The following is a 14,872-nucleotide window of genomic DNA, read 5'->3' as shown; positions in this document are numbered from 1 at the left end:
TTTTCCCAATTTTTAGTTTTTTTTTTTTTTTTTACTAATTTCGACATCACACATCAGTACGTAATAGTGTCACCCAATTCCTAACCACACTTTCCCCTTCTGAACCCAATTGCTTGATGAATCAATAATACAAAAAAGCAGTAATACTCACCTGTGTGTTAGCTTATTATGAACTACTTTGATAATAATTATGTAAATTAGATATACAAATGGGTCTTTGCTCTCTACTACGTATACAGTATTTTAGAAGATTGTTATATTGATTCAAACAAGAGAGAGCTGTTTTCATGGTATAATATTTGTGTGATAAATGAAAAAAAATAAATATAAATACAAACTTGCATCTATGTATTTAGATTTTATATATGTATGTGCATGTGAAACAGACATAAGATGAAGGGGTGCTTATGCAGAAAAGTTACCGTGCTATTTTTTTTTTTTATATAGTAATGCAAGGTCGTGTTTCTATGCGATGGATGCTACATGCAAAAAAAAAATTTTTAAATTAAAAAAAAAAAAAAAAAAAAAAAAAAAAAAAAAAGGGGGGGGATTATTTGGATTGGATGGCAAGATTTAAATGAGTGTTATTTTTACAATTATTCGGAAAATTTGTAAAGCTTCAAATTTTTTTGTTAACAATTTGAATACAAAATAAGTTTTATGAAATACATTTTAAAATTGAAAAAAAAAAAAAGATCTGAATTTATTTATTGCGGACTATTACCCTCATCTTTTCTTAGTTGTTGTTGTTTCACAACGTTTCGGCCAACTATTCCTCTGGCCTTTGTCAGGTGGTAACCGTGACGGGATAGGAACTCCGAATCTTTTAACTGGTGAGGCAACAACAACTAAGGAAGGCAGTAATTACAGTGGATGCAGTCAGGAGATTCAGAGTTCCTATCCCGCCGCGGTTACCACCTTTCGAAGGCCAGATGAATAGTTGGCCGAAACATTGTGAAACAACTAAGAAAAGATGAGGATAATAGTCCGCAATAAATAAAATCAATAAATGATACTCATCTCAGTAATGAATTCCATTTAGCTTTTGTTTTTTTTGGGGGGTCACCCTGTATATGATAATGAATGCTCGGCCCTCGCTTAGTCCTTTCTCATGCATCTGTAGCGCAATGACACATCCATGATCAGCTGAATCTGCAATATGAAATCTGATCAAGTCCAACACATCAGGTCAGAGGTCATCTTAACGATGGATTGATTACATCAGTATGCTCGCGTGTAATGTTCATCCTCTTAGATAAACTGTTGATGAAGCATAAATGTCTCCAATTTTAAAATCACAGGAAGATTGTCCGACAGGGGTAAAATCGAAACCAAGTGACTGGACAAGACCATGCAGAGTGGAATTTGGAGATTGTTGACTCACTGAACCATATTTTGAAAAAATAAATTCAACTTTTAGCCATATGCTGAATATTGCCACCTTAATCATGATATTCAAGAGTTAATTCTTTTCTTTTGTGTTTGAATCTTATCTCCTTGACCTTTTTAACGATGCCAATAATGGTGACAATGTTTTCTAAAAACAAAAATACTAGACAAGTTTGTGTCATTTTTGTGATCAGTATTTTCCCCTCACAAGTAAGTACATCATACAGGTTTGTTGTTATTTTTTTTTAAACTCATATTCGATCTAGGTGGCACATTAAAGAAGCACCAAAAATTCTATTACTTATAGACGACTGTTTATGGTAAGTATTTGTTGACACTTTTCCTATTAAATCCACTTTATTTACACTAAATGGTCTTTGCATATTTTCTATACATTATAGTTTTGTTTTCTTAATTTTTTCACTGTTTTTGCTTTATAATCAGACATGAAAAAATTGTATTTTAAGTAAAAACACAATCATGTACTGACATTTCATATGGAAATTAGTAAAAATTCTAGAAAATTGATTGTGCAGAAAATAAAATTTAATTAAATAATTCATTTTTTATTGGTTTCATCTATTGTGGTCAATTTTATGACAAATTGACTTACCTCCCTTGTTTCTACAATTTAAAATTACAAAACAGTTGTTTTTTTTTTAAAAACCCCCTCCCCCCAAAAAAAACTAATTCTAGCAGATTTACAGGTCAGAACATTAAAATTGTCGCCCTAGAAAAGATGACAACATGATTCCATTTGTTTGATGAAAACCAGTTTTCTTTTTTTGTTGCAGACCATCTACTAGTTAGTTAGTTGTGTACAAATTCAAAGAGTGATAGGAGTCTTCTATCATGCCTGAAAGTGACACAATGTTCAATGAGCGAGATCAGACATGCGCTGTTGTACAACTCATGCTCTTTACTGATCCAAGTTATGACAACAGGACCATTGCCAGCACCTTCAAAAGCAAATCCAGACAGTTCAATGCTCAACAAAATTTCCAGTCATGGTTATAGTCTTTGATGTGGTTTCAACTAAGGGCCACATCATGCCACCTCACATCTTCGAAGTCAGCTTGAAAGTGAACACCAGAGTGTACCTGATTGTGTTGAAGAGTGTGGTAATCCCCTGGTGCAATCTGGTAACTGCTAGCAGACTCTGGGTGTGGCAGTAAAACTCAACGCTGACCCACAATTCGAAAGAGACCCAGGCTTGGCTTCAAAGGGAGTGCTACAATTTTGTACCCTTCTCTCATTGCCCCTCCCCTCTTAAGTTGAACCTACTGAACTACTTTGTTTGGTCATACATTGAAAACATCAACATAACCTCCCACAACACCAAAGCCAGCCTGATCGTTGACATCTGTTGAGTATTTGCCAAACTCCCGCCAGCACCTGTGGAAAAGGAATGCTTGACTGGTGATTGAGGCAGAAGGTGGCTACATTGAATAGATGTCAGCTCTACTGCATAATCAAGTTACCTGAAATGATTTTTTCAATAAAAGTTTAAAAATAAAGCTATAGTGTTTTTTTTTTTTTTAGGACGACAAATTTATTATTCCACCCTGTACTTCCATCCAATCATTTTTCCCAATTTTTAGTTTTTTTTTTTTTTTTTTACTAATTTCGACATCACACATCAGTACGTAATAGTGTCACCCAATTCCTAACCGCACTTTCCCCTTCTGAACCCAATTGCTTGATGAATCAATAATACAAAAAAGCAGTAATACTCACCTGTGTGTTAGCTTATTATGAACTACTTTGATAATAATTATGTAAATTAGACATACAAATGGGTCTTTGCTCTCTACTACGTATACAGTATTTCAGAAGATTATGTTATATTGATTCAAACAAGAGAGAGCTGTTTTCATGGTATAATATTTGTGTGATAAATGAAAAAAAAAATAAATATAAATACAAACTTGCATCTATGTATTTAGATTTTATATATGTATGTGCATGTGAAACAGACATAAGATGAAGGGGTGCTTATGCAGAAAAGTTACTGTGCTATTTTTTTTTTTTTTTATAGTAATGCAAGGTCGTGTTTCTATGCGATGGATGCTACATGCAAAAAAAAATTTTTTAATAAAAAAAATAAAAAAAAAATTAAAAAAAAATTTTAAAAAAAGGGGGGGATTATTTGGATTGGATGGCAAGATTTAAATGAGCGTGTCTTATTTTTACAATTATTCGGAAAATTTGTAAATCTTCAAATTTTTTTTGTTAACGATTTGAATACAAAATAAGTTTTATGAAATACATTTTAAAATTGAAAAAAAAAAAGATCTGAATTTATTTATTGCGGACTATTACCCTCATCTTTTCTTAGTTGTTGTTGTTTCACAACGTTTCGGCTAACTATTCCTCTGGCCTTCGTCAGGTGGTAACCGTGACGGGATAGGAACTCCGAATCTCTTAACTGGTGAGGCAACAACAACTAAGGAAGGCAGTAATTACAGTAGATGCAGTCAGGAGATTCAGAGTTCCTATCCCGCCGCGGTTACCACCTTTCGAAGGCCAGATGAATAGTTGGCCGAAACATTGTGAAACAACTAAGAAAAGATGAGGATAATAGTCCGCAATAAATAAAATCAATAAATAATACTCATCTCAGTAATGAATTCCAATTAAAAATAATATATAAAAAGATTTGATTACCAAAAACGTTTACAACACATCGTGGTGAGACTATGTAACAAAAAATTCTACATGGTTGCTTTTCATGCATATCTGCAGTTGTTCAACACGAACATTGGCTGGACATCTACGATGACACGGAGAAGGGCTTCCGCGGTCCCCAAAGGTCAAGTGATCGTCTGGAAGGCCTAATACTACAATCAAATCTCCTCTGAAGAAGGACACTAGTCTCACTTGATTGAATTTTCTTGCACGCAACGAGCGAGTACCATCGTGCATGAACTTCATGAACATTTCTCCATCGATTGACAGATGAGCCAAAAAGAAAATATTTCTTTTTAAACATTCTATTCGCAATTTTTTTGTTACTTGGGAGTCTCTGTATACTCCAGAGAGTAATTATGGATTAAAATGAGCTACTTTGAAATGTGGACTATACAAGCCCTAGTACAACCTCGACGTAAATAACCCCTACAAATCTGACAGGCAGCAAAATCCCTAAATGTAGAAAGCCTTCTACTCTAATAGTTCCTGTTTCCCCTGACTGTACTGACTTGCAGAAGTGCAAGTGTAATGTAAACAGACATCTTGCTGCTCAGCTCCCCACATAATATCTCTACAAAATAATGTGCCAGATAGTAGCCCCTACATACTACGAATAAATAAAAAAATAAATGAGTAAATGAATTCTGAATATGTTTAAAAATTTCATGAAATAATCCGAAACAAAAATCTTGGTGAAAAATTTGTTTATTTTAATTAAATTTTTTTTTTTTTTTTTTTTTTTTACAGTAATTTTGCTTATCAATGAAAATAATCCAACATAAAGGGACAAAATAATAGTGCCTACTTTTGCAGGGTAGGGATTAATGGCAGTGTGAAAGTGCTGATGTCACAGTCAGCTGCGATTGACCTGTACACTTTTTCAACATTAACATCCAATGAAATATTTCGAAGATTAAAAGATTAAATTGCAAAAAAAAAAAAAAAAAAAAAAAAAAAAAGTTTTTTCAATACATGAACAAATCATGGGTTGGAAAAAAGTTTTATAAAGTCAAATTTCTAAAAATTGCAAAATGTGCAGATTGAACATTAATTTTTTCGTGAAAAACTTGAAAATGGTTTCTATTCCTTTTATTATCAAGGTTTAAACATGTATTTAAGAGGGCAGAACAAATTTTTTTTAAAGAGGAAAAGTTTATCTAGAAGGGGGGAGGAGGAGGAGGAGGAGGAGGAGGAGGAAGAAAAAATGTCAAATGTTTTTCCCTTCCTAAAAATTGTTCTTCCAATGAAATGATTTAATCAACTTACTACTAAAAAACTAACAAACATGAGTAATTCACCAACTTTAATGTAACCTAGCAAGACATTCAGTAAGTAAGAGAAACACTTAAAGATAATGTAACTAATAAAAAGGAGAGAGACAGACAGAAAGGGAAGATGTAGAAACAGAGACAGAAAGAGAGGGAGGAGGGGGAACGTAGAAAGACAGGGGGGAAACAGAGAAAGCCACTAAGACGGCTAGGGGGACAGAGGAAGACAGACAGCAGGGAGTGGGGGAACAGAGATGGGGAAGAGAAGAGGGAGACACGGGGACGGGGGGGGGGCAGAGGGAGACACGGGGACAAGGGGGGCAGAGGGAGACGCGGGGACGGCGGGGGGGGGGGTGACAGAGGGAGACGCGAGGGCGGGGGGGGACAGAGGGAGATGCGGGGATAGCGGGGGGGGAGGCAGAGGGAGATGCGGGGGGGGACATGGGGGGGGGGAGGCAGAGGGAGATGCGGGGGGGGACGGCGGGGGGGGGGACAGAGGGAGATACAGGGACGGGGTGGGAACAGAGGGAATTGAAATATTAAAAATTTCAATCATCAAATGGTTGTAAAAAAACATCACATGAACACAATTATCTTTTGCTAAAATCAAAAGTAGAAAAATGTTTTTCCAGGAAATGTACGAGTGTATATGCATCTATCTATATATATATATATATATATATATATGGGATGAAACATGAACACATTTGTATAGCAAAATTGTGTATATATATATATATATATATATATATATATATATATATATATATATATATATATGGTCTTTTTGTTTAATAAAATATAATCTATTTTTTAAAATGTTTAATTAAACATAACAGTATGTGTATATTTCTTAATTTGATAAATGTACCTATTTACTATGCCTCCCCACGGGACAGAGTTAGACACCAGGGTCGTTTTTTAATGTGGAGAAAAGGTACAAAAATAAAAAAACCAAATGGAAATGGATAGAACAACAAATTTGTATAAAAATTCACTTCATATTGTTTCATTTTTATGCAAATTTCTAAACAATATTGAAATTATTCAAACAAATAGTCAACTGGGACCAGGACAATAATTATGACAGATTTCCTGGTAAAAGGTACCACACTTCAGCTTTTAGGAAAAGAGAAGCTATTAAAATTAAGAGGCAGGCAAGATCAGCAAAAGTATCCTCCACTGCAAGACAATGCTCCGGTTCCCAACGCATATACCGTCAGATCAGAAGCATGTGGATGCGAAATCCTCCCATTCTCCTACTTACTTAACCTTGCACTGTCTGACTTTTACTTTTTCCCAACCTAGAAGCTATTTTTTGAAAATAATGCAGCCTTAATTTCTAAAGTCACATCATGGTTGAAGCATCAATCTAGGATGTTCTACAAAAACGGTCTTCAGAGCTGCATTAAACAATGAGAGAAATGCTTAACTCTGGATGGTTCCTAAAAGACTATGTCAAGTTTTGTTACTCTACAGCTGTGAGAAGTGGGTCAGGGGCATTACTTATTGAACACCCCGCCTCGTACAAAATCTTACTCAAAAAAGTTTTTATGAAAACAGTGGAATAAAGTGCATTGCAGATTAGCTATAGGAAAGTTGTCACGTTTAGCTAGAGGTTAGGATTGTTCATGATAGTTTCTCTTTCTACATATCCTGTCTCCACGACATTTCATGATATATGGGTGTATTTTACCCTCATTTTGTCAGCATGGGATCCTTATGTAGTCAATACAAGTTTATTTAGTATATTTTCATACTTTTTTAAATGTAGGCAACTATAGGCTATATATATTTATTCCAGGTTGAAAATATGCAAAAGATTAGAATCACTGAATTCCAACAAGGGTCGTCAATAGTGCTCAATCAAAGACCGAAATTTTATATATATATATATATATATATATATTAGTGATGGAAGGAGTCCAATATTTTTTTCTAATGCTGATGAAATTACAGATTCAGTTTCTTTATAAATCTCTAAATGTTTAACAATATAGTTGTGATTTTTTTCCCCTAGTTACCATGAAAAGATATGTTAATTATGCAGAATTTTTCTCAAACGTAAAACCTACACTTGTGGAAGATGATCTATGGATTTTGCTTTTACTTATAGTAAATGTTTATTGCTTTTTAAAAATGACAAAAGAATCGTTTTTTTGGCATCGGAATGTAGGCACAAACTTTGCTGATTCCGATATCTTAAAAAATTCCAATTTTTCCAATTCCGATTAATTGTCCCAACACTAATATATATATATATATATATATATATATATATATATTTGCTAACTTTTTGCTAATATTTTCTCCTCTGAAGAGATAGTAGACATCAAAACCCTATAGAATAAGGAGATAAAATTTCTGAAGTATTCTTTGTCTTACTTAGAATAATAAAAATCTTTGATATGAAATTCAAACATTTCACTTCAAAAAAAAGTTTTAACTTCATTGAATCACTATAATTTGATTATATATATATATATATATATATATATATATATATATAGTATGTACGCGTTTCCAACATGCATGTACAATTTCAATATCTGTAGAAACTTAAACTTCAATCATTATTTCTATGTTACACACAAGTAATCTTACTCAAAAAGGAAGTTTTTGACGAAAATAGTGCAATGAAGTGCATTTCAGATTAGGCATCGGGATGTTGTCCATGATAGCTAGGGTTAGGATTAAGGTTGTTCATGATAGTTTCTCTTTCTACACAACTTGAAATTCTAAGGAGTGGACAGGAATCGAATTGTGTGCAGAAGCAGAGACTACGAAAGAAATACCAGTGAAACATCTGAGAAGGTGTGTCTCATCTTACATGATCGACTCTCGAGACACTTGAGAGATGGAAGAAGCCGAGCGTTTTACTTGACGACGGGGGAAATTCCTGCAACTTTGGGGAGAGTCGTACGAAAGGTCAGATGTACAAAGTGGGAAGAATTTGGACACGGGCCAAAGAGATAAAGGACTGAAAGAAAGAATTGGTTGCAAAAGAGAAATAAACAAAAATAAAATGAAAACATTTTTTTTTTTTGGAGATGGTGAAATATTTAAATTCTGTAAAAATATTTTGATAAAGTGCTGAAAAATAAAACAAAACAAAACAAAATAGTGCCCTCCACAAAAAAAAAAAAGAAACATAAGATAAATTAAAAAAAAACAATAATTGTATGTTATATTCACAAAATGGTTGCATAAAATTAGAGAAACTAGAAAGTGCTTTTTTCAAAACTGGCAAGCATGCGTATTTGATTTAAGGTCTGTTTTACATGCTAATATGTGTTTGACAGATTTAAGAAACTGACTTCCAAACTAATCTATTTCTGAACAAGTTTTTATTTATACTTCTTTCTTAGCTTCCTTTTCCTTCTACTATTAACTGAACCGGCTACCTCAACTGTTCTACATCTGTTAACCTAAGAAATCTCATCCATTCTTTCAATGTGACCATACCATCAAAGTTTCCCTTTTTCTGCACATATCTCCCTATACTGTTCAGATTTAATTTTCTTCCAAGGTCATCAGATCTAATCCCGTTTTTAAGAGTCACATTGCATAGCCATCATATCATTCTCATACCATTTCTCTCCATGCATCGCATGTTCTCAACCCTCACTGGCTAGATTTTACCTCTATCATCACACAGTGTACACATGCCTGATAGCCTTCTCTATCAACATTGGTAATACTCTGCTGGTTAGTAATGATAGAAATTCTGAGCTTAATCAATTCATTTGTCACTTCAGAAATCACACTAGCACCTGCTCCACCCTGTTCTCCAATGATATCACCAAAATAACAAAACCTACAATGCATTACAACCTGCTCAATAGCTTCACCATTCAGGTATATTTCCTCCACATCAGAGTCATCATCCATCTCGATTATCTTACACTTAATATTTTCTTAATACATAAAATGACATTTACATACTAACAACCTCTTTCCCCACAGAATAGACGCGGCGATTTATCGTTATTTTCATGGAAAGTGCTCGTCTGAGCACCAATGGTCCCACCTCACCGAACTTTCACAAAAAACACTAGTCTAGCTGAAACTACTACCAATAATTTCTCCCACTCTGTATCCGTGCCTAAACCTAAGCTCCATGAACAAAGCTTTTTTCTTAGAACTGCATGCTTGTGGAACTCTTCCGTTTGCCTGTTTTCCAGCTGACTATAATTTGGTTGTCTTCAAGTCCAATGTAAACAAATTCTTTATGAGCCGTCCCCTTAAGTAATCCAATTTACCAAATTTCTACTAACGATTACTACGATATTGTCCCATTGACTACTGTACACTCATTAACCTCGAGTGGATTCTAGGCCTTGATGGTGACTCCTTTGTTAAAAAAAAAAAAAAAAAAGAACATTGCTGGGATTGAATGAGAAGCAACGAATATTCTACACTTTCAATACTTTTGTCATTGAAATCAGTAAAATTGACCATTTTTTTTTTTTTTTTTTTTTTTTTTTACAATCAAGTTAATTGATTACCTGCTCTATTCGGGAACCCATCGCAGTGCATCGGGATGAAGCTTCACATGCCTCCCCGCAGTGACGTAGTTCACAATACATTGTAGTCTACATTGCACTGTGGAGAACCTACTGCTGATTTTTTTATTTTATTTTTATATAATGGCTTGAATTAAAGTTTAAGATGCAAATGTCAAGTATCATGGTTTGATTTTGCTCTAAACAAACGTTTATTTTCAACGTACCCTGTTCTTATCAAAGAACCTACTGTTGATTTTATACACCAGGCTTTTCCACTTGGGTGGTGATAAAACTTTTCAAATGCAATTGTGATGTTAGACTGTATAAAAGCATTAACTTTGGTCAAAATTGGATTGTTTTGGCTTTAATCAGATTTTTTTTTATTAATGATTTGATACTTATTGAAGGCATTCCAATACAAAACCTATCTAAAAACATTCCCAGACACATCAAGTACATTTGTGTGAAATTTCATAAAAATCGGCCCAGCCTTTTTAGAATCCATAGAAAACGCACACACACACACGCGCACACACACACACACACACACACACACACACACACACACACACACACACAGTGCCTTTTCAAGTTGACATTTTTAAAAAGTTAATTTCTCATGTGATTAATTCCGAAAATTGTTTGTTGCATGTAAAAAAACAAGACATTCAACTACCTGGGAATTATTTATAACTTGCTTTTTAAAATTTATGAATGATGGTCATTCCAAAAGTAAAGCCTCCTATTTTTTTTTCACTCAAAAAATTGAGCTACAAAGACAGAAGTAGTACCATTTAAACGAGCGACCGTTTGTGTTCCAGAGTTTATCTTTCTATGTAATCACCACCATTCTCAATGCACTTTCATCACCCTCTTTTGATGACTCACTTGTAAAAGTCCATCGCATGCTTTGTCACTCACACCTGTTGCCACTCTGAAATCGTCGAACCTATCTCTTAGCAGTGCTGACATCAATTGCATTAGCTTTGTAAATATCCAACAGGCACTGATTAATGTTGATCAGTTCATTTTTTTTTTTTTTTTTGCATGAAGGAATTCAATGACATCTGTTTCCGCTGCATGTCCACGACAGGGGTCGCTTTCTTAGAATCTCACACTGTCAATATCTGCAACAGAGAGACGAAACTTTCAGGTCCCAAATACATAAGTTCAGTCATCATAACAGTGCAATTTGTAATCCCCTCTGATCCATTCAGGCGGAATAAAATAGGGGCATTACTTTTGGAACGTTTGTAACTGTGAAACTTCCGCAAGTCCTGCTGGTCTCCTAGAATTTCTATTTCTATCAATAGATTTAATCTTGATTCAATATAAGTTACAAAAAAAAAAAAAAAAAAAAAAAAAAAAAAGAATAAAAATAAAATAAAATAAAACCTTAACTTCAAATATGGAAATCTCCAGCTGTATTCCTACTTATCCTATCTTCTGGCTAACCCTCCTTCCCTAATCTCCCTCATGCTACTCCCACTCTCTGTTAACCCCTACTTCTATTTAATCAAATACTCTCTCCCTACTGTTTGTGTTCCCCCTCTCTCTCTTTCTGCATCTTCTTTCCCTTTGACGTCTCTTTCACAGAGGTAATCATCTTCTCACTGCTTCTAGCCACCACCCTCTCTCCTTACCCACTCCGCATCTCCATCTTATTTAAGCCACTGCTTCACTTGTGTTTCTCCTTGCACTTCTCATCTCCCACAACTCCTAAACTACAAATATTATTTTGAAAGCAAACACCAATGATTTGTTAATCAACAGGCTAATCTACTTAAGCAAAGCAACAATCAAATTCAATTAGGATATAGTCAAATCTAATTATAGTCCAATCAAACTAAGAGGGGGAAAAAATGTGCTCTTATCTGATGGAGGGGGGTGTATTTGGTACCAATTGAAACCACAAAGACATGTAAGGCGTCTCAATTTACAAACTCCCCTTTCTTTATCTTTGGTCAGGTGGGGGGGGGGGGATAACTACTTACAATAATTTGCAGGTCCTATTTACTTGCCTCCTCATGAGGGCAGACACAAGGTCGATTTTTAATGTGGGGCCAGCTCCCAAAAAGGGGCACTCTGGATAGGAACAAAAATAAAAATTATCTCAGTCATGAAGGATCTCTCCTCCACTGACCGAGAACAGAAAAGGTGAAGTGTAGCATCAGAACAGATACTACACTGTGATCGTGGCCCGAAGGCCAACCCCTCACCTACTTTACAATAATTTGCAGGTTTGGTTTGTCTTGCTTTATAGTGTAAGGAAGGACGTGGACCTTCAGTTTACTTTGGCAACCCCGTAACTCTTGCTTCTCTTATTTTGTCTTTTAGACCTCACATTCCTTTAGCAATGTTTCTGACAAAGGAGGAAGAATTGCTGTTTTTTTTTAGTTAGAATCTACCCATGTAACACTTCTCGTTGGCTAGCTTTTGACCTTGAAGTAGCATTTTTTTTTTCTAGCTCCTTACATCAAGTGGCTTTATGCTTTGTCTGGAGCGATTTTCATAAAAAAATGTATTGACCTATTTTAGGTTAATTTGGAAACAATGTTATATTTTCACTTACTGATAAATGTATAATCCACAACACACCTGTGTTGTTGCCATGAACCCTGACTGTCAATACAATCACTCGGATGACAACTATTTTTTTTTTTTTTTTTAAATAAAAAGGTTTATCTAAAAGAAGAATAGTCACAAAAAAAATATCAGAGAGATGTGTTACTTTTACAAGCATAAGAGAGAAAGATGGATTGCTTGCCTTACCACACTACGCGTGCTGATCCTCTTTGAAGTATTGCCAAACTAAGATATAAAAATATCCATGTTTAGAAGTCACACCCTTTCATTGACTTCTGTTCTGGAGTCTTAAAGTGTCACTGAAGCCATTTTACAACTCAAGAATACATATCCATTCTTTCAACGTGACCATACCATCAAAGTCTCCTGTTCTGCACACTTCTTCCTATACCGTCCAATCTAGATTTAATCTTCATCAGAAACTATCAACCTCTCATAAAGATGGTACAAATAACCATTTCGCCATTCTTTGTTTCCGTGTAAAAAAAAAAAAGAGGTGATAGTGCTCAAATTGTTAACGACATGGACTGATGATCTGGGTGCTCCAAGTTCGGATCCAGTTCGTTCCACCGCAATCACTTTTCCTTAGCATGTTGGCAACCTTCATGTGGTCCTTAAGTACCCAATGTCTTTCTAGAAAGAATTCTGTCCAGACAAATATTGGGGGGGGGGGGCAATGCCAACAATACAATCTTTGGATTCATACAATATGATGATGACCATGAAAAGAGAGAAAAAAAAATTCTTGTTCGGAGAAATAAAAAAATATCATATCCAACTGTACCTGCTATAATTCTTCTTGATCGTACCGTAGCCAGCCGCATGAATTCCCAAATTCCTTGTGTCATGAGACTGTATTGATTGGCTGTCAGCATGGTGATTATTATTGGCGACATTCTAAAGAAAAATAAAAAAAAAACATCCACAGTTAACTGCAATCCTATTTTCATTAATCAAAAACGGAAAATTTTTTTTTTTTTTTTTTTTATAGAGGTGTGATGTTAAGTTACAGAACGTTACCTGTACTGTTCCACAGCTGGAGGCATCATCGTCATCGTAATCGTCCCAGTCGTCATCGTCATCATCCATATCGTCGAAACTCATTTGTTTTAGAGGTGCTGAAGGTTGAATGGGCTGGCTAATGCTGCTGCGTTTATCATCATAATTGGCATATACGTAGTGGTTGTCTTGAACCTGGGAAGGCGCTGGCGGCGGTGGTGGAGGAAATGAAGGCTCCGGGAGGGAAACAATCTACAAAATAAACGACGATAGCAATAATGAACACACACGGACACAAACCATTGGAATCCAGTTGGAAATCTGGCCTACATTTTATATAATCATTAGTAGGATCACCCGACTTTGCCCAGGATTGAATGAGGACCAGTGAATGTTGCATGCTTTTGATACTTTTGTCATCAAAATGAAATCGATGAAATCAGCTATTTTTCAATCAAATCGATAAATTGCCTGCCCTAGTCGGGGACCCATCACAGTGCAACAAGAGGAAGCTTCACGTGTTTCCTCACAGTGACGTCATCCACAATATAGTGCAGTCTACATTGCACTGTAGATTACTTATTGTTGATTTTATAAAATTATATAATAGTTGAATTAAAGTTTAAAATGTAAAAGTTAAGGATCATGGTTTAATCGTGCTCTAAACAGAAAAAATTCATTTCGAATGCGCCCCTATTTTATCAAAGAACCCACTGTTGATTCTATATGCTGGGCCTTTCTGCTTGTGCGGTGATAAAACTTTTCCAATGCATTTGTGATGTTTGGCTGTATAAGGGCGTTAACCTTGATCAAAATTTGACTTTCTTCTTTAATTGAATTATTTTTTCGATTGATAGTTGTCAGAGGCATTTTGATACAAAACCTATCTAAGAACACTCCCAGAAACAAAGTAAATTTGTGTGAAATTTCAAAACAGGTGATCTAGCAGTTTCGAAGTCCACAAGAAATGAACTTTCTCTCACACAAAGTGCTTTTTATACTTAAGTAGAGATTGAAACAAAAAGGAGGCATATTTGCACATGGTGAACCTTTTGGAAGGATGTAGATAGAACAAGGGCATAGAACATCTAGTTTGAAAGCTGAATGAAAAATAAGATTTACAGAAAGTATCCATATAATGTTCTTTGTTCCTTCTTTAGTTAGTTTCAATGTTACGTTTTGAAAAAGGCCAAATACAATTTCTGAAGGCCAAATTGGCTAAAAAAACATAAAAAATAAAATTAAAAAAATTAAAATATAAAAATAAAATAATTAAAATATAAAAATAAAATAATTAAAATATGAAAATAAAAAACTATAAAAAATTCCAAAATAAAAATATAAAAAAATAATTTTAAAATTAAAAAAAAATTAAAATAATAAAAATAAATTTTTTTTTAAATTTAAAACAAAGGCTAAATTCACGAATTT

At 34.6% G+C, this 14,872-nt stretch overlaps 1 protein-coding gene across 4 annotated transcripts in view; it reads right to left on the bottom strand.

Annotated features, from left to right (window-relative positions):
* LOC145293228 (sorting nexin-33-like) overlaps positions 1–14,872 on the bottom strand; it is a 274,899-nt gene that overhangs the window by 40,772 nt on the left and 219,255 nt on the right. For all 4 annotated transcript variants that reach the window (XM_080139778.1, XM_080139774.1, XM_080139777.1 and 1 more), the window contains 2 exons: positions 13,463–13,693; positions 13,227–13,339 (listed from right to left, as the gene is read on the bottom strand). In XM_080139778.1, the coding sequence (XP_079995904.1) occupies positions 13,227–13,339; positions 13,463–13,693 (344 nt within the window). The remainder of the gene's footprint in view (positions 1–13,226; positions 13,340–13,462; positions 13,694–14,872) is intronic.

The sequence above is a fragment of the Euprymna scolopes genome, chromosome 14 (genome assembly GCF_053919585.1).
Source record: "Euprymna scolopes isolate OS-2025 chromosome 14, ASM5391958v1, whole genome shotgun sequence".
Lineage (NCBI taxonomy): Eukaryota > Metazoa > Mollusca > Cephalopoda > Sepiida > Sepiolidae > Euprymna > Euprymna scolopes.
This window is presented reverse-complemented; position numbering and strand designations above follow the sequence as displayed.